The sequence below is a fragment of the Gorilla gorilla genome, chromosome 13 (genome assembly GCF_029281585.2).
Source record: "Gorilla gorilla gorilla isolate KB3781 chromosome 13, NHGRI_mGorGor1-v2.1_pri, whole genome shotgun sequence".
Taxonomy (NCBI): domain Eukaryota; kingdom Metazoa; phylum Chordata; class Mammalia; order Primates; family Hominidae; genus Gorilla; species Gorilla gorilla.
The window spans coordinates 127574175-127595819 of NC_073237.2; the positions used below are offsets into that span (position 1 = coordinate 127574175).

General features: G+C 43.6%; 1 protein-coding gene across 7 annotated transcripts in view; it reads left to right on the top strand.

Annotated features, from left to right (window-relative positions):
- Nucleotides 1-21645, top strand: part of NUP214 (nucleoporin 214) — a 109922-nt gene that overhangs the window by 69546 nt on the left and 18731 nt on the right. For 6 of the 7 annotated variants that reach the window (XM_031007719.3, XM_031007717.3, XM_031007718.3 and 3 more), the window contains exons 28-30: nt 1912-1973; nt 3872-5671; nt 8303-8373. In XM_031007719.3, coding sequence (XP_030863579.3) covers nt 1912-1973; nt 3872-5671; nt 8303-8373 — 1933 coding nt within the window. The remainder of the gene's footprint in view (nt 1-1911; nt 1974-3871; nt 5672-8302; nt 8374-21645) is intronic. The other variant, XM_055351361.2, reaches the window with a different exon arrangement.

Consider the following 21645-nt stretch of genomic DNA (forward strand, 5'->3'; position numbering starts at 1 on the left):
GCCTCTTAAGTTCTTCAGTTTATGCTTTTGTAACTAGGAGCATATTAACCAGTCCTCTTTTTCCTGATTTTAATATATTTTTTGAGTGTCCTTCAGCCTAAGGAGAAAAGAGGGTATTAGAATATTATTTGAGGGGGAAAGTAATACATATATTTTTTCTTTATTATAAATCATTATGTTTTATGCTTCCCAAAGGTAATTTGCAGCAAATTTTAAAGAGTAGGTCAATGCCAAGAATTATTGCATCCTTTACAGATGGCTAATAATCAGTCTTCTGTGAAATGATATTCTTCTTCCTTTTCTTTTTTTTTTTTTTTTTTTTTGATTTTCAGGCAGAGTATCACTCCGTCACCCTGGTTGGAGCGCAGTGGTGAGATCTCAGCTCACTGCAATCTTCACCTCCTGGGTTCAAGTGATTCTCTTGCTGTAGCCTCCCAAGTAGCTGGGATCACAGGTGTGCACCACCACACCCAGCTGATTTTTGTATTTTAGTAGAGATGGGGTTTTTTCATGTTGCCCAGGCTGGTCTTGAACTCCTGGCCTTGAACTCCTGGCCTCAAGTGATCCACCCACCTTAGCCTCCCAAAGTGCTAGGATTGTAGGCATGAGCCACCACACCTGGCCCTCTTCCCATTTTTAAAATAACCCAGAAAAGGTGGGGTCATTGAATCAATGGCTTGACACTATTAGATAAAATTTTTTCACTAAGAAAGGTTGTGTTTTTTTTTTTTTATTTTTAATATGATGGGCAAAGGTGTCTAAGTTATTACATTATTTAGTATATTTGATGTGCTTGGTTCGTTATATTTTAAAGCTAGTTTGAAATCTGCAATTTGAACTTTGCGTGTGTGTGTGTGTGTGACAGAGCAAGATTCTGTCTCAAAAAAAAAAAAAGGTGCAGTGGTACAGTCATGGCTCACTACAACCTCCGCCTCCAGGACTGAAGTGATCCTCCTGCCTTAGCCCCCCGAATAACTGGGACTACAGGTGCGTGCCACCACACCTGGCTGATTTTTGTTTTTTTAATTTTTCGGTTTTGGTTTTTGGGGGTTTTTGTTGTTTTTGTTTGTTTGGGTTTTGGGTTTTTGTTTTTGTTTTGTAGAAACAGGGTTCCACCATGTTGCCTAGGCTGGTCTCAAACTCCTGGGCTCAAAGGATTAACCTGCCTCAGCCTCTCAGAATGCTGGGATGTGAGCCACCATGCCTGGCCTGAGTTTTTATCACAGTGAATAATCTGTTCTGATTCACACTCGCGTGGGATTTTCTTGCTTAGCTATGGTGTCTTCACCTACAGTGTAAAGAAAACGTACAAAAGGAGAGAGGAGATGGTGAAAGGAGTCACAAAGTTTTTGAACTAGATTTTCCTAGCCGTAAAACTCAGTTCTGTCAAAATGACTGAGTTAGGGCTTCTATTTCATTGTATCCATTGTTTTCCCTAGCAGTGTGGGGCTCTCTGACATGCTTGTTGGTCTTGGAGGGGTCCTGAGAGGCTCTCACTAGTCTTAAGTGCTTCTGTCTTACCAGACCTTCCTTCTGTCCCCTCACTTAACAGACCATCTGCTCCGGCCACCATTCCCACATGCACATTTGTCGTGTGTCTCTACTGCTGCAGCTTTGCTCATCTTGCAAGAAGTCCCCACTCAAACTTCTGCTACAGAAAGCCCAGCCATCCCCAATGGGCTCTCAACTGCTATCCCCGTCGTATCTCACACACAAACTGCTTCTCTGCTTAGAGATCATAGAGTGGCCTTACTGCTTCTGAGATAGGTGCTTTGACTCTGTTGTCATTTATCTCCTAGATTGTAAATTCCTGAGGGCGGTTTGTATGAATGAATGATAAAATGGTATATTAAGAGGGCAATATTGTGCCTTGGTTTGTTCCTTTTTAATTTCTCTTTTTCCACTTGTTAGGACTGGCTTTAATTTTGGGATAATCACACCAACACCGTCTTCTAATTTCACTGCTGCACAAGGTACAGACTCTGTGTTCAGTTGCATTACTCATGTGTTTTCTCTAAACAAGTACAGGTTATTTTTGCCCACATGTTAGTATTTGACTTGTTCCTGAGTCTTACTTACAGTATCTGCAGTAAGCTCAGTGTTGATAATGTGCATTAGAAATATGCTTAATTTAAGAAACTGATGTGAAGGATTTCTATTTTTATAATTAAGGACAAGGAAAGGATTTGCTTCTAGAAAATCAGGGCTGTGCTTTAACATTTAAATGTTAACATGTGAATTAAAATTTCTCCATTTTTTGTCTGTAATTTAAAATTTCTTCAATTTATAGGGTGATTCTGTAGGGCAAGATAGACATGGTAATAGATAGACTGTAGAAATGAAAGACCAAACTCGTTTTTTTCCTTGATAACATACCAGCAAACACACTCATCCCATGCATGTTGTTAAAAATCCATCAATAGCCTGGGCATGGTGGCTCACGCCTATAATCCCAGCACTTTGGGAGGCCGAGGCAGGCGGATCACCTGAGGTCAGGAGTTCAAGACCAGCCTGACCAACATGGAGAAACCCCGTGTCTACTAAAAATACAAAATTAGCCAGCCGTGGTGGCGCATACCTATAATCCCAGCTACTCAGGAGGCTGAGGCAGGAGAATTGCTTGAACCCGGGAGGCAAGGTTGCAGTGAGCCAAGATTGTGCCATTGCACTCCAGCCTGGGCAACAAGAGTGAAACTCTGTCCCACCCCAAAAAAATCCATCAATAGCATGTTTTTAACATTTAAAAGAATTTGAAGACCTATGAAGAAACCAGATCTATTTGTTAAGTGCCTTTCAGTTATCCATTTATGATTCTTTTATTTTATTTATTTATTTTGAGATGGAGTCTCACTGTTGTCATCCAGGCTGGAGTGTAGTGGCGCAATTGCAGTTCACTGCAACCCCCACCTGCTGGGTTCCAGTGATTCTCCTGCCTCAGCCTCCCGAGTAGCTGGGATTACAGGCGCCCACCACCATATCCAGCTAATTTTTGTATTTTTAGTAGAGACAGGGTTTCACCATGTTGATCAGGCTGGTCTCAAACTCCTGACCTCGTGATCCACGTGCCTTGGCCTCCCAAAGTGCTGGGATTACAGGTGTGAGCCACCACGCCCGGCCTCGTTACTCTTTTATTTATTAACCACTGTTGTTTGACCAGGCCTTATGGGTGCTTTACCCATATTTCCTGCAATCTTTGTAACAGCACAATGAAGGTAGGTATTGTAATGATCTAGATTTTCCAAATGGGGGAATTGAGGCTCAGAGAGGTAAAGCAACCTTTCCAGATTCACACAACCAGTGAGTGGCAGAGTGCATAGCTCCAGAGCCCATGTCCTTGACCACCAGACCGTACTGCCTCTGTCAAATAGCTGACTTAGTAGAGCACTAATAAGTAGCCATTAATTGTACATAAAAATGATATTCTGTGGACTGACACTTTATTTGCTCATAAAAATGAAGGAAGAACTTACATTTTGAATCAAGTCCTGGTCTATCAGGAGGTCCACAGGCCATTGCTGTGCTGAGGTTATTATTAAGGAAAGCACACAGCTAGGGTAAATTAAGGGAAGAGGCTTTTTTATTTCTCTTTGGGATAATATGTTAATTTCACATATTCTAGATATTTTGTATTTGTTGTGATTTAATGGTCATAAAAAAATATTTTTTCCTTTTCACCTCAGACGACTCAGAGCTGATGTTTGTGTGGAGAAGCACTCATTCCACCTCCTTAGAGAAAGCTGCTGTGAGAACAAGGCACGCTGACTCTGTAGAGGGAGGAGAGAAACTTTGGCTTAGAAACACAATCAGTGGAAATGTAATGGGTCATCTTTTGCTAAATCCAACCCATTTTCTAATTTCTTTTTCTTGCTAGGGGCAACACCCTCCACTAAAGAGTCAAGCCAGCCGGACGCATTCTCATCTGGTGGGGGAAGCAAACCTTCTTATGAGGCCATTCCTGAAAGCTCACCTCCCTCAGGAATCACATCCGCATCAAACACCACCCCGGGAGAACCTGCCGCATCTAGCAGCAGACCTGTGGCACCTTCTGGAACTGCTCTTTCCACCACCTCTAGTAAGCTGGAAACCCCACCGTCCAAGCTGGGAGAGCTTCTGTTTCCAAGTTCTTTGGCTGGAGAGACTCTGGGAAGTTTTTCAGGACTGCGGGTTGGCCAAGCAGATGATTCTACAAAAGCAACCAATAAGGCTTCATCCACAAGCCTAACTAGTACCCAGCCAACCAAGACGTCAGGCGTGCCCTCAGGGTTTAATTTTACTGCCCCCCCGGTGTTAGGGAAGCACACGGAGCCCCCTGTGACCTCCTCTGCAACCACCACCTCAGTAGCACCACCAGCAGCCACCAGCACTTCCTCAACTGCCGTTTTTGGCAGTCTGCCAGTCACCAGTGCAGGATCCTCTGGGGTCATCAGTTTTGGTGGGACATCTCTAAGTGCTGGCAAGACTAGTTTTTCATTTGGAAGCCAACAGACCAATAGCACAGTGCCCCCATCTGCTCCACCACCAACTACAGCTGCCACTCCCCTTCCAACATCATTCCCCACATTGTCATTTGGTAGCCTCCTGAGTTCAGCAACTACCCCCTCCCTGCCTATGTCCGCTGGCAGAAGCACAGAAGAGGCCACTTCATCAGCTTTGCCTGAGAAGCCAGGTGACAGCGAGGTCTCAGCATCAGCAGCCTCACTTCTAGAGGAGCAACAGTCAGCCCAGCTTCCCCAGCCTCCTCCGCAAACTTCTGACTCTGTTAAAAAAGAACCTGTTCTTGCCCAGCCTGCAGTCAGCAACTCTGGCACTGCAGCATCTAGTACTAGTCTTGTAGCACTTTCTGCAGAGGCTACCCCAGCCACCACCGGGGTCCCTGATGCCAGGACGGAGGCAGTACCACCTGCTTCCTCCTTTTCTGTGCCTGGGCAGACTGCTGTCACAGCAGCTGCTATCTCAAGTGCAGGCCCTGTGGCCGTCGAAACATCAAGTGCCCCCATAGCCTCCAGCACCACGTCCATTGTTGCTCCCGGCCCATCTGCAGAGGCAGCAGCGTTTGGTACCGTCACTTCTGGCTCATCAGTCTTTGCTCAGCCTCCTGCTGCCAGTTCTAGCTCAGCTTTCAACCAGCTCACCAACAACACAGCCACTGCACCCTCTGCCACACCCATGTTTGGGCAAGTGGCAGCCAGCACTGCACCAAGTCTGTTTGGGCAGCAGACTGGTAGCACAGCCAGCACAGCAGCTGCCACACCACAGGTCAGCAGCTCAGGGTTTAGCAGCCCAGCTTTTGGTACCACAGCCCCAGGGGTCTTTGGACAGACAACCTTCGGGCAGGCCTCAGTCTTTGGGCAGTCAGCGAGCAGTGCCGCAAGTGGCTTTTCCTTCAGTCAGCCTGGGTTCAGTTCCGTGCCTGCCTTCGGTCAGCCTGCTTCCTCCACTCCCACATCCACCAGTGGAAGTGTCTTTGGTGCCACCTCAAGTACCAGTAGCTCCAGTTCCTTCTCATTTGGACAGTCTTCTCCCAACACAGGAGGGGGGCTGTTTGGCCAAAGCAACGCTCCTGCTTTTGGGCAGAGTCCTGGCTTTGGACAGGGAGGCTCTGTCTTTGGTGGTACCTCAGCTGCCACCACAACAGCAGCAACCTCTGGGTTCAGCTTTTGTCAAGCTTCAGGTAAGAATTTGTGGAAGCTTTTTACTTTGTTTCCCTCTCTGCTATTTGAAACATTAGCAACAGACCCCTATTACTTTTGTAATTAAAAGGGAGACTCAAAACCCAAAAAGAATCTGTAGGTTAAAGAAGACAGCTTGGAGCACATGTGGTCTCAGGAACTTGTTTGGCCTAATTGGCTGGATCTGTTACAGCTTAATGCAGCTCCAGTTTTGCTTCTTAGCAAATTGTCCACTCTGCAAGCCACCAGAGTGTGTTTCATGGGGAAAAATCAAGCATCTTTAGTTGAGGTCCTGCCAAGTAATTTAATGAACAATAAATAGGAAATTTCAAATTTGGAAGGCGCTGTAGAGATCATTATACCCAAAGCTGTCAAGCCTCAAGGAGACTGCTCTAATGTCAGGATAGTGCCAGTGGAACCAGCAGGAGAGTCCAAGTGTCATCATAGTCCACCGCCCTGCCAGTGTTTTCTGTCTCCTCTGACACCATCTTTCTTACTGTAATGGCAGTCACTGACATTTGATTTGGGTTCTTTTCTATTTTCAGTGTTGTGACTTTTTGTAAAAACTACAGTTTACTGTTTTTGACAGTGAAACCTGATTCTTCACTATTGCATTTTCCATTTTAGCAGCTACTTTTACTTCTAAAAGTTATCAATAAGCAAGGCAATTTGAAAATCTGTCCTGAGATTTGCTTTCTGAAAGTTATCTTATGAAAGGTAATTCTTCAGCAATAGACTCTAGGAGAAAAGCAAGGATCAATGATTTCATGGTGGGCAAGATTACTAGTAACTGCTAATTCATTATTCGATGATAACTTGAAAATGGTTCATAATTTATTAGAAAGGAAACATTTTCCTTTCTTCAACAAATGTTTGTTACACTCCTCCTAAATTCAGCTATAAGGACACGGTGTTGAAAAGACAGATATGGTTTTGAGACCTACCCGATGCCCTGTGAAGAGGCCAGAGGGCCGCTGAATGATGGGAAATGTGCTGATTTGGTCCAGAAAATGGGCAAGGAGAAGGCCCTATGAGTCTTAGAGGAGAACATGTAACACAGTCCGTATCACTACCGCACCATTTGCTCTGCAGTCAGAACCTGAGAAGACCTCATGCACAGGCATGGTCATACTATTTCAACAAATTTAGAACCAGGAAGGAATCTTCTTTCATTTAGTATCTGTGCGGAAAGGTATCTGAGCTGTCTACTTCAGCCCTAGTTGAGGAATTGAGTCTTGTCCAAGCTCACCTACCCAATCAGTGACAGAAATGAGAATAGAGGCTGGGCATGGCGACTGACACCTGTAATCCCAGCACTTCGGGAGGCCGAGGCAGGGGAATCACTTGAGGTCAGGAGTTTGAGACCAGCCTGGCCAACATGGTAAAACCCCATCTCTACTAAAAACACAAACATTGCTGGGGGCGGTGGCTCACGCCTGTAATCCTAACACTTTGGGAGGCTGAGGCAGGTGGATCACCTGAGGTCAGGAGTTTGAGACCAGCCTGACCAACATGGAGAAACCCCATCTCTACTAAAAACACAAAATTAGCTGGGCGTGGTGGCAGGCGCATGTAGTCCCAGCTACTTGGGAGGCTGAGGCAGGAGAATCGCTTGAACCTGGGAGGCGGAGGTTGCAGTGAGCTGAGATCGTGCCACTGCACTCCAGCCTGGGCAATAGAGCGAGACTCCATCTCCATTAAAAAAAGAAACGAGAGTAGAACTCCTGCCTTCTCACTCCTTGTCTGGAGCTCTTTTGTTGTATAGTTCTGCCTCATCTTCCCAGGCCCTGTTCAGCTCAGCACTTCAACCATGTTGTGCCATCTGGAAGAAAGATAAACTACCCTGAAAAGAATGTGGTATCTGAGATTCAGAAGAAACCGAGGAGTAGAAATATTCATAATATTAAGTCATTAGAAAGAATTTCTGGTCACTGAAAGTGAGGATAAAATATTCTTAGCCGCCATCCACGTGGGGTTTGGTAGGAGAGGATTCATTCCCCAAGGCTTTAGAACTTACACTATTTTAAAATGTTAGCAATGAAAAATGGTCTTTAAAGTATTTGCTCAGACTTTTCTCCATACTAGATGAGGAAACATTTTATTCATAAGTTGATTTATTATGGGCTATCTTAGCACACCTGAATGTCATTTAAAAAGAAATAAACTTAGGCCGGGTGCGGTGGCCCACACCTGTAATCCCAGCACTTTGGGAGGCCAAGGTGGGTGGATCATGAGGTCAAGAGATCAAGACCATCCTGGCCAACATGGAGAAACCCCGTCTGTACTGAAAATATAAAAATTAGCTGGGTGTTGGGAGGTGGAGCTTGCAGTAAGCCGAGATCGCGCCACTGCACTCCAGCCTGGGCGACAGAGCAAGACTCCGTCTCAAAAAAAAAAAAAAATTAGCTGGGCATGGTGGCACACACTTGTAGTCCCAGCTACTCAGGAGGCTGAGGCAGGAGAATCGCTTGAACCCAGGAGGCAGAGGTTGCAGTGAGCCAAGATCCCACCATTGCACTCCAGCCTGGTGACAGAGCGAGACTCTGCCTCAAAAAAGAAAAAAAACAAAACTTTAATGTTGTAAAAGACTCATCCAATCCAAATTGAATTTTTGTTTTCTTTGTATTTTACAGGTTTTGGGTCTAGTAATACTGGTTCTGTGTTTGGTCAAGCAGCCAGTACTGGTGGAATAGTCTTTGGCCAGGTAAATATGCATTTGTCTTCATTCACGTCAACATGTATCAAACCCATTCAGTTTTCTTCACTGTAATGTAATCAGTTCATGTTGTATATCTAAATCCAGCAAATATAGCCATGTGTGGTTCTTAAGCTGTACTCCCTTCAGCTGCCTTGGAGGTGCAGAAGTCTCAGCCTCTGATTAAAGAGGATCACTAGAATTTTGATCCTCCTTCCACAGTCTTCTGAGAAAGTATTTTGAAAGCACATTGCCTGATTCCTTTTTTCTTTAGATACAGGATCTTGCTCTGTTGCCCAGGCTGTAGTACAGTGGCACAATCACAGCTCACTCTAGCCATAAACTCCTGGGCTCAAGCAATCCTCCTGCCTCAGCCTCCCCAGTAGTTTGGATTGTAGGCATGCACCATAACACTCAGCTAATTTTTTATTTTTGTAGAGACACAGTCTCGCTATGTTGTCCAGGCTGGTCTCAAACTCCTGGCCTCAAACGATCCTCCACGCCTGACCACATTGCATGATTTCTATCAGTCCCCTGCCTGTTAGGCCAAGGGTTGACAAACTTCAGTCTGTGGGCTAAATACACCGTTTGGCTTTTTTGGGGTTTGTTGTTGTTTAACTTCTTAATCTAAGAATGGTGTTTGTGTGTGTGTGTCTATATGTATACATATATGTGTGTACACACACACACACACACACATATATATATTTTTGTTTGTTTGTTTGTTTGTTTGTTTTTGTTTTTGGAGGCAGAGTCTAACTCTGTTGCCCAGGCTGGAGGACAATGGTGCAATCTTGGCTCACTGCAACCTCCGCCTCCCAGGCTCAAGTCATCCTCCCACCTCAGTTTCCCAAGTAGCTGGGACTATAGGTTTGTGCCACCACACCCAGCTATTTTTTTTTTTCTTTTTGTATTTTTGGTTGAGACGGGGTTTTGCCACGTTACCCAGGCTGGTCTGGTCTCTTAACTCCTGAGCTCAGGGTGATCCACCCGCCTTGGCCTCTCAAAGTGCTGGGATTACAGGCGTGAGCCACTGTGCCTGGCCAGTTTTTATATTTTTAAGTGGTTGTTTAAAAAGAAAAAAGAGGAAGAAGATTTGGCAACATGTATGTCCCCTCTGCTAAGCTATATGTAGCCCAGAGACTCCTTTTGGTGAACTGAGCTGTTTGATTTTATGTAGCTAGCAGTTATCTATGTGCCAGGCATAATTTTAAGTATTTTATTTATTTATTTATTTTTATTTATTTATTTACTTATTTTTTTTTTTTGAGACCGAGTGTCGCTCTTTTGCCCAGGCCGGACTGCAGTGGTGCTATCTCGGCTTACTGCAAGCTCTGCCTCCCAGGTTCATGCCATTCTCCTGCCTCAGCCTCCCAAGTAGCTGGGACTACAGGTGCCCACCGCCGCACCCAGCTAATTTTTTGTATTTTTAGTATAGACGGGGTTTCGCTGTGTTAGCCAGGGTGGTCTCGATCTCCTGACCTCGTGATCCGCCCACCTCAGCCTCCCAAAGTGCTGGGATTACAGGCGTGAGCCACTGTGCCCAGCCAATTTTAAGTCTTTTATACAAATTAACTCATGTAGGCATCACAGCACCTCCATAAGATAGGTGCGATTATTATCGCCATTTAAGAGATGAGGACACCGAAGGCCCAGAGAGGTTAAATTGACTGTTACATCAGACACCAGCTGCATTTAGATCATTTAGATCATAGTAACCTCCTAAGGAGCCCTTATGAAGAAAGATACCCTAATTTATCAGAAAGGATTGTGACTTTCTGAAGGTAGAATTTGTATTAGTCCGGCAGTTAATAAAGTGGTAGGCATAATATATGTTTCTTATACATCTTCAGGAAGAAATTTTCTTTATCATCTCTGTTTTCCTTTGAAGATAGGCTCTGTCCTAGTCAGTGATCTTTCTTAAGAGAGAAGTGAAACTTCTGATTTCCAGTTTCTGGTAGTAGAGGACTAAGTCATTCAAGGGAACCAAGTTCCCTACTGAAAACTACTAAAAAATGCTAGATAAAACATAAAAACCCTGCTTTTAAAAGCACCAATAAACTAACAAGGTATTTTACCAAGCCAAAAGGAAAATGGGGACCTAGAGAAGTGGAGCCCAGAAGCCAGTTGTGCCCTGACAGCATTTACTAATCTGAGAAAATGTGAATTTTCTATTTAATAACCCCAAAGGTAAAGGGACAAAAATCACCAACTAAGATATGCACAAAGTGGGAAGTCTAAAAGAGACCCTTCAGCTGGGACTCCATGTTGACAGGTCTCAGCCCCTGACTAGACTGATATGGTTCCAGAGTGATGCTGCCTCCAGGTGTCTGGCAGAGGCAGCGCAGGCCCACCCTGAAGGAAAGGAACTTTACTTAGCCCTCGAATTACTCTTACAAGTAATTTCTGTCCCTCAATGAGACACACAAGGAAACCAGGAACTATGAGCAAGAGCCAGAATAAGCGTCAGAAATCACCTTTGCACAGACTACCTAAACTGTAAATCAGCTGGGGCTTACAGAGTTTAGAAGAAATCAAAGACAAACTCGAAAATACCAGTAAGGAATATAAAATCTTAAGAAGTGTCATAGCTAATTTGAAGAAGAACCAAATAGAATTTCTAGGAAAATGTAATGATTAAACTCAGGTGTAAACTCAGTGGCTGTATTTGGAGCAGATTAGACCCACTGAAAGGAGCAGTGGTGCTCTAGAACAGAATGTGGTAGTCAGCGTTTCCAGCTTTGAGGGCTATCGATAGCCTCTGTCAGAAGCACTTAACGCTGCCATTGTAGTGCAGAAGCAGCCGTAGACAATATGTAAACGAATGCGCATGATTGTGTTCAGTAAAGCTTTGTTTACAAAAACAGGCAGTGAGCTGGATTTGGCCCCTGAGCTGTAGTTTGCTGACCTAACTAGAAGGTAGGTTAAGGTGAGTTATCTGGAATGCATCACAGAGAGCGAAATGAAAGATACAAAAGAGAAAAAATCCTGTAGGAGAAAATCCAACACACATTTAATCAGAGTCCCAGAAGGAGAAGAGAGAAAGACAGAACCTTCCAAAACTAATCGATAATAGTAATACACAGATTCAGAAGCCCAACAAGTGCCAAACGAGAATGCATAAAAGGAAACTGATTCTAAGACCTGTCCTAGTGATATTGAAGAACACCAAAGATGAAATATTAAAAGCAACTAGAGAAAAAAGACAGATTATCTTCTAGGGTGCCATAGGCAGACTGACAGCAGACTTTTCAGCAATGACCGTGAAAGCCAGAACTGGCCACCTAGCATTTCTAAATCCAGCAAAAAAATATCTAAAGAATGAAGAGAAATCAAGACTTTTTTTCAGATAAGCAAATACTGAAATAATTTATGTCTAGCAGACCTGACTCCAGTCTGGGCGACAGAGCAAGACTCCATCTCAAAAAACAAAAGAAATTCTAAGAGATACTGTTTGGAAAGAAGGAAAATTTGACCTCACTAAAATTATGGCCCTCTTAATTTTAGGGTAAAACAAGCCATTAAATAGGAAAATTGTAGCCTATGTAACCAACAGTGTAATTGTATTCAGAATATGTAAAGCTTTCCTATAGTTCAAAAAGAAAGACAGCTATACCCAAATTAAATTAAAAGGCTGACAGTACCAAGTATTGGTGAGGAAGAAGAGCAACTGGGAACTCATATATTGCTAGTGAGAGTGTAAATTCATATTAACCACTTTGGAAAACCATTTGGCAGTATCAAAACTAATATACAAAATCCCTCTTGGCCCAGCAAATCTACCCTGAATATGTAACCAACAGAAATGAGTGCCTTTGTTCACCAAAAGATATTGATAAGAATGTTCACAGCAGAATATTCTTAACAGCTAAACATAAGAAACAGCCCAAATGCTTATGAGCTAAAGAATGCATAAATAAATTGTGGTATATTCATACAGCCAAATACTACAGAGAAATAAAATGTACTGCTCCTATAGCTGGCCTAGGTTTGTTTTTTTGTTGTTGTTTTGTTTTTGAGATGGAGCCTTACTCTGTTGCCCAGGCTAGAGTGCGGTGGCGTGGTCTTGGCTCACTGCAACCTCTGCCTGCTGGATTCAACCTCAGCCTCCCGAGTAGCTGGGATTATAGGTGCCCACCACCACGCCCAGCTAATTTTTGTATTTTTAGTAGAGACAGGGTTTCGCCATGTTGGCCAGGCTGGCCTTGAACTCCTGACCTCAGGTGATCTGCCCACCTCGACTTCCCAAAGTGCTGGGATTACAGGCATGAGCCACCATGCCCAGCCTAAATTTGTTTTTTAAAGAAATTCGTGCACGTATGTATCAGGATACAAGTGTATTCATAGCAACATTGTTATAATAGCTTACAACTAGAAGCAGCCCAAATGTTTGTCAGCATTCATATGGGTAGGTAAATTTACATTATTCCACATAGAATTTTTTTTCTTTTTTCTTTTTTCTTTTTTTTTTTTTGAGACATGGTTTTACTCCTGTCGCCAAGGCTGGAGTGCAGTGATGCGATCTCCACTCTCTGCAACCTTTGCCTCCCAGGCTCAAGTGATTCTCCTGCCTTAGCTACCCAAGTAGCTGAGACTACAGGTGCACACACTGTGCCTGGCTAATTTTTTGTATTTTTTTGTAGAGACGGGGTTTCACATGTTGCCCAGGCTGGTCTTGAACTCCTGGGCTTAAGCAATCTGCCTGCCTCGGCCTCCCAAAGTGCTGAGATTAGAGACATGAGCCACTGTGCCCAGCCCTCTTTTCTTTTTTTTGAGACAGGATCTCACTCTGTCACCCAGGGTGGAGTGCAGTGGCACAGTCACAGGTAACTGCAGCCTTGATCTCCTGGGCTCAAGCAGTCCTCCTATCAGTTCTCCAGAATAGCTAGGTCCACAGGTGCACCACCACGCCCAACAAATTTTTTCAATTTTTTGTAGAGATGGGGTCTCACCATATTGTCTAGGCTGGTCTGTAACTCCTGGCCCAAGTGATCCTCCCATCTGGACCTCCCAAAGTGCTGATGAGATTACAGGCATGAGACACCATACCTGGTCTCATAGTAGAATATTATCCAGCTATGAAAAGGAGCAGATTTCAGCTCCATGTATAACTAACAAGCACAATGTTGAGCCAAAGAAATAGAGAACATCGCTGTGATAAACTCCATATTGTTACTTCCCCTTCCACTCCGTATTCTTCCACCACAGAAATTATGTATGCAATTGGAAGGGCCAAAGATTGAAATCAAGGTTTTTTCTATGATGGCAGGGGCCTTATTGTTTTTATTGATTGCTGTATCTCCAATGCTTAGGACTGGTCTGGCACATGATAGGCATTGTGGAAATGAATGAACTCTCAGGTAGCAGAAGTATCCTCAGAAAACTCTAAAGATGCTAGGCAGATTCTGGCTAGGATGTAAAAGAATATAGAAAACCTTCACTGCCATAATAACACCAAGAAAAATCCAGATGATGTAGAAATCACACTTACTCTGGCAGTATTGGAATTATTTACTGCTGTATAACAAATTGCCTCAAAACCTAGTAGCCTGCAACAGCTACTTATTTATTATAGTCTTGGATTCTGTAGGTCATAACTTCAGATGGACTTAGTAGGGATGGCTTGTCTTCACAGTATCTGTGATCTCAGCTGGAAGAAGGGAAGACTGGAGGCAGGAGTCATCTGAAGGCTCACTCTGATGTCAGTGGTTGGCTTGGCTGTTGGCTCAGACTTTAGCTGAAGCTGTTAGCTGAACACCTACATTTGGCCTATGTAGCCTGGGCTTCCTCACAACGTGGTGGCTAGGTTCCAAGGAGGAACATTCCAAGAAAGAGGAAGAGCCATGCTGAAGCTGTATAACCTTTTATGACCTATCCTCAGAAGTCACAGAACATCACTTAGGCTGCATCCTCTTCATCAAGGCACTCACAAAGTCCCATCCAGGTTCAAGAGGAGATACAGAGGCCACCTCTTGCTCTAGAAGAGCATATGTGACTAGAAGTATTGCTGTGATCATCTTTGGAAAATATCTGTCATAATGGGACCATTGAAGAGTGGCAGAAAGCCTTGCTGAACTGGTTTCCAGAGAGTGGAGCCCATCATAGGTGTGAGCACTGTGGCACAGCAGCTGCTGGGGGCAGATGCCAGGTCTGGGTTTGAGCAGGTAGTAGAGAGGCCTTGCCAAAGACTGAGAAAATGTACTGGCTGGAGAAGGAGCTGTTGGCAGTGATGGGGGCAAGCAAAATAAATGACCAGTAATTACATGAAAAGGTGATCAAGTAGCATTAAACTAATGAGGGAAATGAAAATCAAAACCACAATTAGATTAGATACCACTTCACACCCCCTAGGATGGCTATCATTTAAAAAGTAAAAAATAAAAATAACCAGTGTTAGCAATGATACAAAGAAATTAGAACCCTCATACATTGCTGATGGGAATGCAAAATTGTGCAGCTACTATAGTTTGGTGGTTTCTCAAAAAGCTAAATATAGTACTTCTACCATATGACCCAGCAATTCTGCTCTGGGGTAGAATACCCAAAGGAATTGAAAAAAAGGGATTCCAACAAATACTTGTACATCAATGTTCATTGCAGCATTATTCACAGTAGCCAAAAGGTGGAAACAACCCAAGTGTCAAACAGCAGATGAATGGATAAACAAAATGTGGTATATACATTCCATGGGATATTTTTCAGCCATAAAAAGGAGTGAAGTTCTTGGCCGGGTGCAGTGGCTCACGCCTGTAATCCCAGCACTCTGGGAGGCTGAGGCGGGCGGATCACGAGGTCAGGAGATCAAGACCATCCTGGCTAACACAGTGAAACCCTGTCTCTATTAAAAATACAAAAAATTAGCCGGGCGTGGTGGCGGGTGCCTGTAGTCCCAGCTACTCGGGAGGCTGAGGCAGGAGAATGGCATGAACCCAGGAGGCAGAGCTTGCAGTGAGCCGAGATCGCGCCACTGCACTCCAGCCTGGGCGACAGAGCGAGACTCCGTCTCAGAACAAAACAAAACAAAAACAAAAGGAATGAAGTTCTTGGCTGGGCACGGTGGCTCACACCTTTAATCCCAGCACTTTGGGAGGCTGAGGCAGGCATATCATGAGTCAAGAGATGGAGACCATCCTGGCCAACATGGTGACACACCGTCTCTACTAAAAACAAAAATTAGCTGGGCATGGTGAAGTGCGCCGGTAGTCCCAGCTACTTGGGAGGCTGAGGCAGGAGAATTGCTTGAACCCAGGAGGCAGAGGTTGCAGTGAGCTGAGATCACGCCACTGCACTCCAGCCTGGGCGACAGAGTGAGACTCCATCTCAAAAAAATAAATAATAAAAAGGAATGAAGTTCTCATTCATGCTGCATATAGATAAACTTTGAAAACCATATGCTAAGGCTGGGCGCAGTGGCACACACACCTGTGATCCCAGCACTTTGGGAGGCTGGGATGGGCAGATTGCTTGAGCGCAGGAGTTTGAGACTAGCCTGGGCAACATGGCAAAACTCCATCTCTACAAAAAAAAGACCCACAAGTTGGCTGGGCGTGGCAGTGCATGCCTGTAGTCCCAACTACTAAGGAGGCTGAGGTGGGAGGATCACTTGAGCTCGGGAGGTCAAGGCTGCTGCTGTGAGCTGTGTTCCTATCACTGCCCTCCGGCCTGGGTGACAAAGTGAGAACCCTGTCTCAGCCAGTCAAATTTATTTATTTATTTAGAGACGGAGTCTTGCTCTGTCGCCCACGCTGGAGTGCAGTGGCGCAGTCTCAGCTCACTGCAACCTCCGCCTCCCAGGTTCAATCAATTCTCCCACCTCAGCCTCTCAAGTAGTAGCTGGGACTACAGGTGTTCACTGTCACACCTGGCTAATTTTTGTATTTTTAGTAGAGTTGGAGTTTCACCATGTTGGCAGGCTGGTCTCGAACTCCTCACCTTAGGTGATCCGCCTGCCTCAGCCTCCCAAAGTGCTGGGATTACAGGCGTGAGCCACTACCCCTGGCCTCAGTCAGATATAAAAATTAAAAACTCAGATTGGGATCTGAAAGACTTGTAAGTGCAACAATAATTTATTCAGCATACATATCCTCCAGCTCTCCCCCGCTAATCCTCCCCAACTTTGCAAAGAAAAAGGAACTAAAGCAGCACTAAAAAGTAGAAAGAACTCACAGGGTCTTACATTCTCCTGTTTTCTGGAACTCTTGTTTGAAAGGTGATACTTCCTCTTGCCTCCCACCTCAGATACTTACAGACCAATAACCTAAAACCTAAGTGGAGACTGTTGGGCTAACCAGAGGTGTGCTCAGTCTTCTTAAATCTGTAACTCTGTTCCAGATCAACCCTTAGTGAAATCTGAATAATTATTTCCTCACTTTAATCAGACGAAATGGGAGCTCTCACTCTCTAGGAAAAGCATTAATGTTCTTCAGTCACCACTGTTCTTCCATAATACAAACATACAGAGCAATCAAAAAAGAGAGTGACACCCACAATTAAATTTTTAAAATCAGCAAAAACCAACCTATAGATGATTCAGATATTGGAACTGGAGACAGACTTTAACTGTCATGTTCATAGGGCTTATGGGAAAGTAATTGAAACAGTGGTTGAATAAGGAATCTCAGCAGAGAAATGGAAGCTTAAAAAAACAAATGGAAAGGCCGGGCGCAGTGGCTCACGCCTGTAATGCCAGCACTTTGGGAGGCCAAGGCGTGCGGATCACGAGGTCAGGAGTTCAAGACTAGCCTGGCCAACATAGTGAAACCCCATCCCTACTAAAAATAATAAAATTAGCCGGCATGGTGGCGCGCCCCTATAGTCCCAGCTACTCGGGAGGTTGAGGCAGGAGAACCACTTGAACCCAGGAGGCAGAGGTTGTGGTGAGCCGAGATCACACCACTGCAGTCCAGTCTGGGAAACAGAGCGAGACTCCATCTCAAAAAAAAAACAAAAACGGAAGTCGTTATCTGTATTTGAAGTTTAAATCTAGTATGTGAAATAAAAAACAAAATAGGCTTAACAGCAGAGTGAATACTACAAAAGAACAGTGAACTCGAAGACATATCAATAGAAATTATCTAAAATGAAGGTCAGAGAGATGGAAAAAAAATGGATAGAGCATTTCTGCGATCTATGCAACAATATCAGGCAGTCCAACATATGTGTAATCAGAGTCCTAGAAGGGCAGGAGACAGAATGGGTAGGATAAATTCACAGAAGAAGTGCAAAACTTGTATAATGAATACTATAAAACATTGTTGAAATTAATGACAACCTAAATAAATGAAAATACATCCCATATTCATGGATCAGAAGACTCAACATTTTGTTAAGATGGAATACTTAGCTAGTGAATTGTAGAACCAGTACTGAAACCAAGGTCTGTTCAAATTAATTTAATCATTCATATAGGAATTCATGGTGAGTAAGACGGGCAAAGGTGGCTGTGTTCATGGAGCCTCCATTAGATGGAGGGAGTCATTGTTTAATAAAACAGTATAATTTCAGATAGTGTTAAGTACTATGAAATAAAGCATGATGTGATAATAATTGGGGAAGATGGTTTAGGTTAGATGGTCAGGAAATGCCTCTCTGAAAAAGTCTCATAAATGTCTCTTTTTCTTTTTACATTTTGTTTTCTTGAATTAGGACCAAATAAAGGCCACACATTGAGATTGCTTGCTATGTCTCTTAAGTCTCTTTATGTATAGGTTCCTCTTTCATATCTCGCTTTTGAATTTTTCCTGGTAATTCAGTTGTTGAACAAAGCTGGTCATTTGTCCTGTGGCGTTTCCCATGATCTGGTTTCTGACTGCACAGCTTCCAAGTGAACGCCATCTGTTGCGGGAAGTCAGGGACCCCCAAATGGAGGGACCTGCTGAAGCCGTGACAGAAGAACATAAATTGTGAAGATTTCATGGACATTTATTAGTTCCCCAAATTAATACTTTTGTAATTTCTTACACCTGTCTTTACTACAATCTCTGAACATAAATCATGAAAATGTCATGGACGTTTATCACTTCCCTGATCAGTACTCTTGTGATTTCCTATGCCTGTCTTTACTTTAATCTCTTAATCCCGTCATCTTCATAAGCTGAGGATGTTTGTTGCCTCAGGACCCTGTGATGATTGCATTATCTGCACAAATTGTGGAGCATGTGTGTTTGAACAGTATGAAATCTGGGCATCCAAAAGGAACAGGATGGCTGCGATTTTCATGGAACAAGGGAGATAACCATTGGGCCTGACTGCCTGAGGGGCTGGACAGAACAGAGTCATATTTCTCTTCTTACAAAACCGAATAGGAGAAATAACACTGAATTCTTTTTCTCAGCAAGGAACAGCCCTGAGAAAGAGAATGCATTCCTAGGGAGAGGTCTCTAAAATGGCCACTCTAGGAGTGTCTGTCTTATACGGTTGTAGATGAGGGATGAAATAAGCCCCAGTCTCCTGTGGCACCCCAGGCCTCTTAGGATTGGGAAATTCCTGCCTAGTAAATTTTAGTCAGACCGATTGTCTGCTCTCAAACCCTGTCTCCTGATAAGATGTTATCAATGATAGTGCATGCCCAGTGGGACATGAAACTTCATCAGCAATTCTAATTTCACCCTGGTCCTGTGATCTCGCTCTGCCCCATTTGCCTTGTGATATTTTATTGCCCTTGAAGCATGTGATATCTGTGACCCACACCCTATTCATACAACCCTCCCCTTCTGAAATCCATAATAACTTACTGGTTTTGTGGCTCAGGGGGCATCACGGAACCTGCCAACATGTGATGTCTCCCCTGGACACCCAGCTTTAAAATTTCTCTCTTTTGTATTCTTTCCCTTTATTTCTCAGACTGGCCGACGCTTAGGGAAAATAGAACATATGTTGAAATATCGGGGGCTGGTTCCCCGATAGCCATCCTCGGCCCTCTGTTACTTCCTCTGCAGTGGTGGTTGGGTCTAGAGGCTTGAGAAGAGTCAAGTTAATTTTTTTTGGCAATATTGTAAGTCTGGATCTTAAACACTTACTCCTTACTCCTTACGCTATATTAAGGCATTATTGTTAAAATTTTCGGATATAATGGTCATGTAGTGATGGGTTTTTTTATAGATTTATACAGGAAAATAAGTGGATGAAATGATATGTCTGAGATTTGCTCCACTGTAATAAAGGATGAGAAGTACTTGGGGGTAAAGACAAAATCTGACAGGCCATGAGTTGAGCATTGTTGAATCTGGCTGATGGGTGTCTGGAGGGTTCATTATACTCTTCTGTCTGCTTTTTGTAGTTTTTAGATTTTCCATAATTTTGTAGTTTTTAGATTTTCCATAATTTTATGTTTTAAAGCCTGTTGTTATTTATCTCAATTAAAATGAATGGAATTCTCTCTCACCCATTTATGAGGGTGCAATAACTATCAATTCATGTTGACTTCAGTAAAGTATGTTAGTGATCTACTTCATTTTCATGGGAAGCCATTTATCAAATCACTTTTTTTTTTTTTTTTTTTTTTTTGACGGCGTTTCGCTCTTGTTGCCCAGACTGAAGTTCAATGGCACTATACTGGCTCACTGCAACCTCTGCCTCCCAGGTTCAAGCGATTCTCCTGCCTCAGCCTCCCAGGTAGCTGGGATTATAGGAATGCACCACCACGCCCAGCTAATTTTGTATTTTTAGTAGAGACAGGGTTTCTCCATGTTGGTCAGGCTGGTCTTGAGCTCCTGACCTCAGGTGATCCACCTGCCTTGGCCTCCCAAAGTGCTGGCATTATGGGCATGAGCCGCTGCACCCAGCCTGTCAAATCACATTTTAAAAATTAAGCTGAACCATTTGAGGTTTCTGAGCTTTTTCAGGCAAAATGCTCATATACTGGCAATTTTCTGTGTTTCAGCCTGATGCATGGACGTCAGCTAAGCAGTCGAATACCTTCCACATGGATGCATTCATTGTTAGGTTTTCTACCTTTCCATGGCAGTTTACTAGTTATCAGGGCCAATGCTGTTAGGACTGAATTGGATTCCTAGTTTTTAAAAGCTGTGACTCACCATTAAATGGTTGTAGTGAATTGGTACTGTTGTTGTTGTTGTTGTTGTTGTTGTTGTTGTTGTTGTTGTTGTTGTTAAGAAATTTAAAGGGGAAAAAAAAAGAGACTAGGAAGTACATTAAGTATGTTGCCCTAAGACAGAAATTAGCTTGTTGTATTTGAGGCACAGAAGATGTGTGTGACTGTCCTGAGTGAGGGGGAGGATGATAAAAGATGATGTCAGAGCGGTGGAAAAGGGACAGATCATGTTGGGCCTTCTAGAATTGGTAGACAGGAGTGAAATGATGTGACTGCCATTGCAAGTAGTGCTCCAGCTGCTGTGTGGACATAGACTGTAGTGGGAGCAAAAGACCAGCTAAGTTGTTGCGTAGTCTGGGCAAAAGGCTGGGGTTAGGTGGCTCAGACCAGAGTAGAAAGGAGGGGATACCCTAGGGGGTGGGGGGCATTTCAGAAGTGGCCCACTGGAGGTTTGACGAGTAGAGATTAAATGATTACTTAGAAAATACTTAGGAATGTGCCTAGCACATACAGAGTGCTTGATTTTTGGTTCATTGTGGTTAAAACACTGAACAGCAACCATTTTTTGAGCATATAAGTCTGTTTCAGGCTCTGTTCTAAAGTGTGTTACATTTCTTGGCTCATGTAATTCACTCACCACTGTGTTGAGGTGGGTAGTTTATTACCACCATTTTACAGGAGGGGATCGATAGCACCGCTCTGCTCTTGCAAGTTTCTATGCACAGTGGCCCCTTTCTAAAGTCCATCTTATTCTGCATTCTCAGCCATGGAGAGATGACACTTAACTAAGGTGAATGGCCCCTCAAATGTAGCCCAGTTGTTCTTTAAGAACCAGCTTCCAGAGAAGTTAAGTGTCTGGGACCTGACACAGCCTCGAGTCAGCATTTGCCCCTGTGCTAGCAGCATCCTCTGAGCATGAGATTTGCAAACTTGGACAGAATTCAGCTTTGGTCATCATTTCAACAATGAAGCTAATTTAAGCTTACTTCTGCAGCACTGGGAAAGTCATTATGAAATAAAAGTGCACAAATTGAGAGAAAGACAGTGAAAATCACTTATCATCCATTGCTAATGAGTTCAGCCAAACGCTGGAGGAATCAGAATAAGTGGTGTCCGTAATAGCTTGTAAATGTTTCGAACTTTTTATTTGGTGGATCTCTTGTGGGGTTGGTTTTCCTGACCCTGGCATTGTGTCAGACACTGTGGGCAGTGTAGCAGATAAACATTAA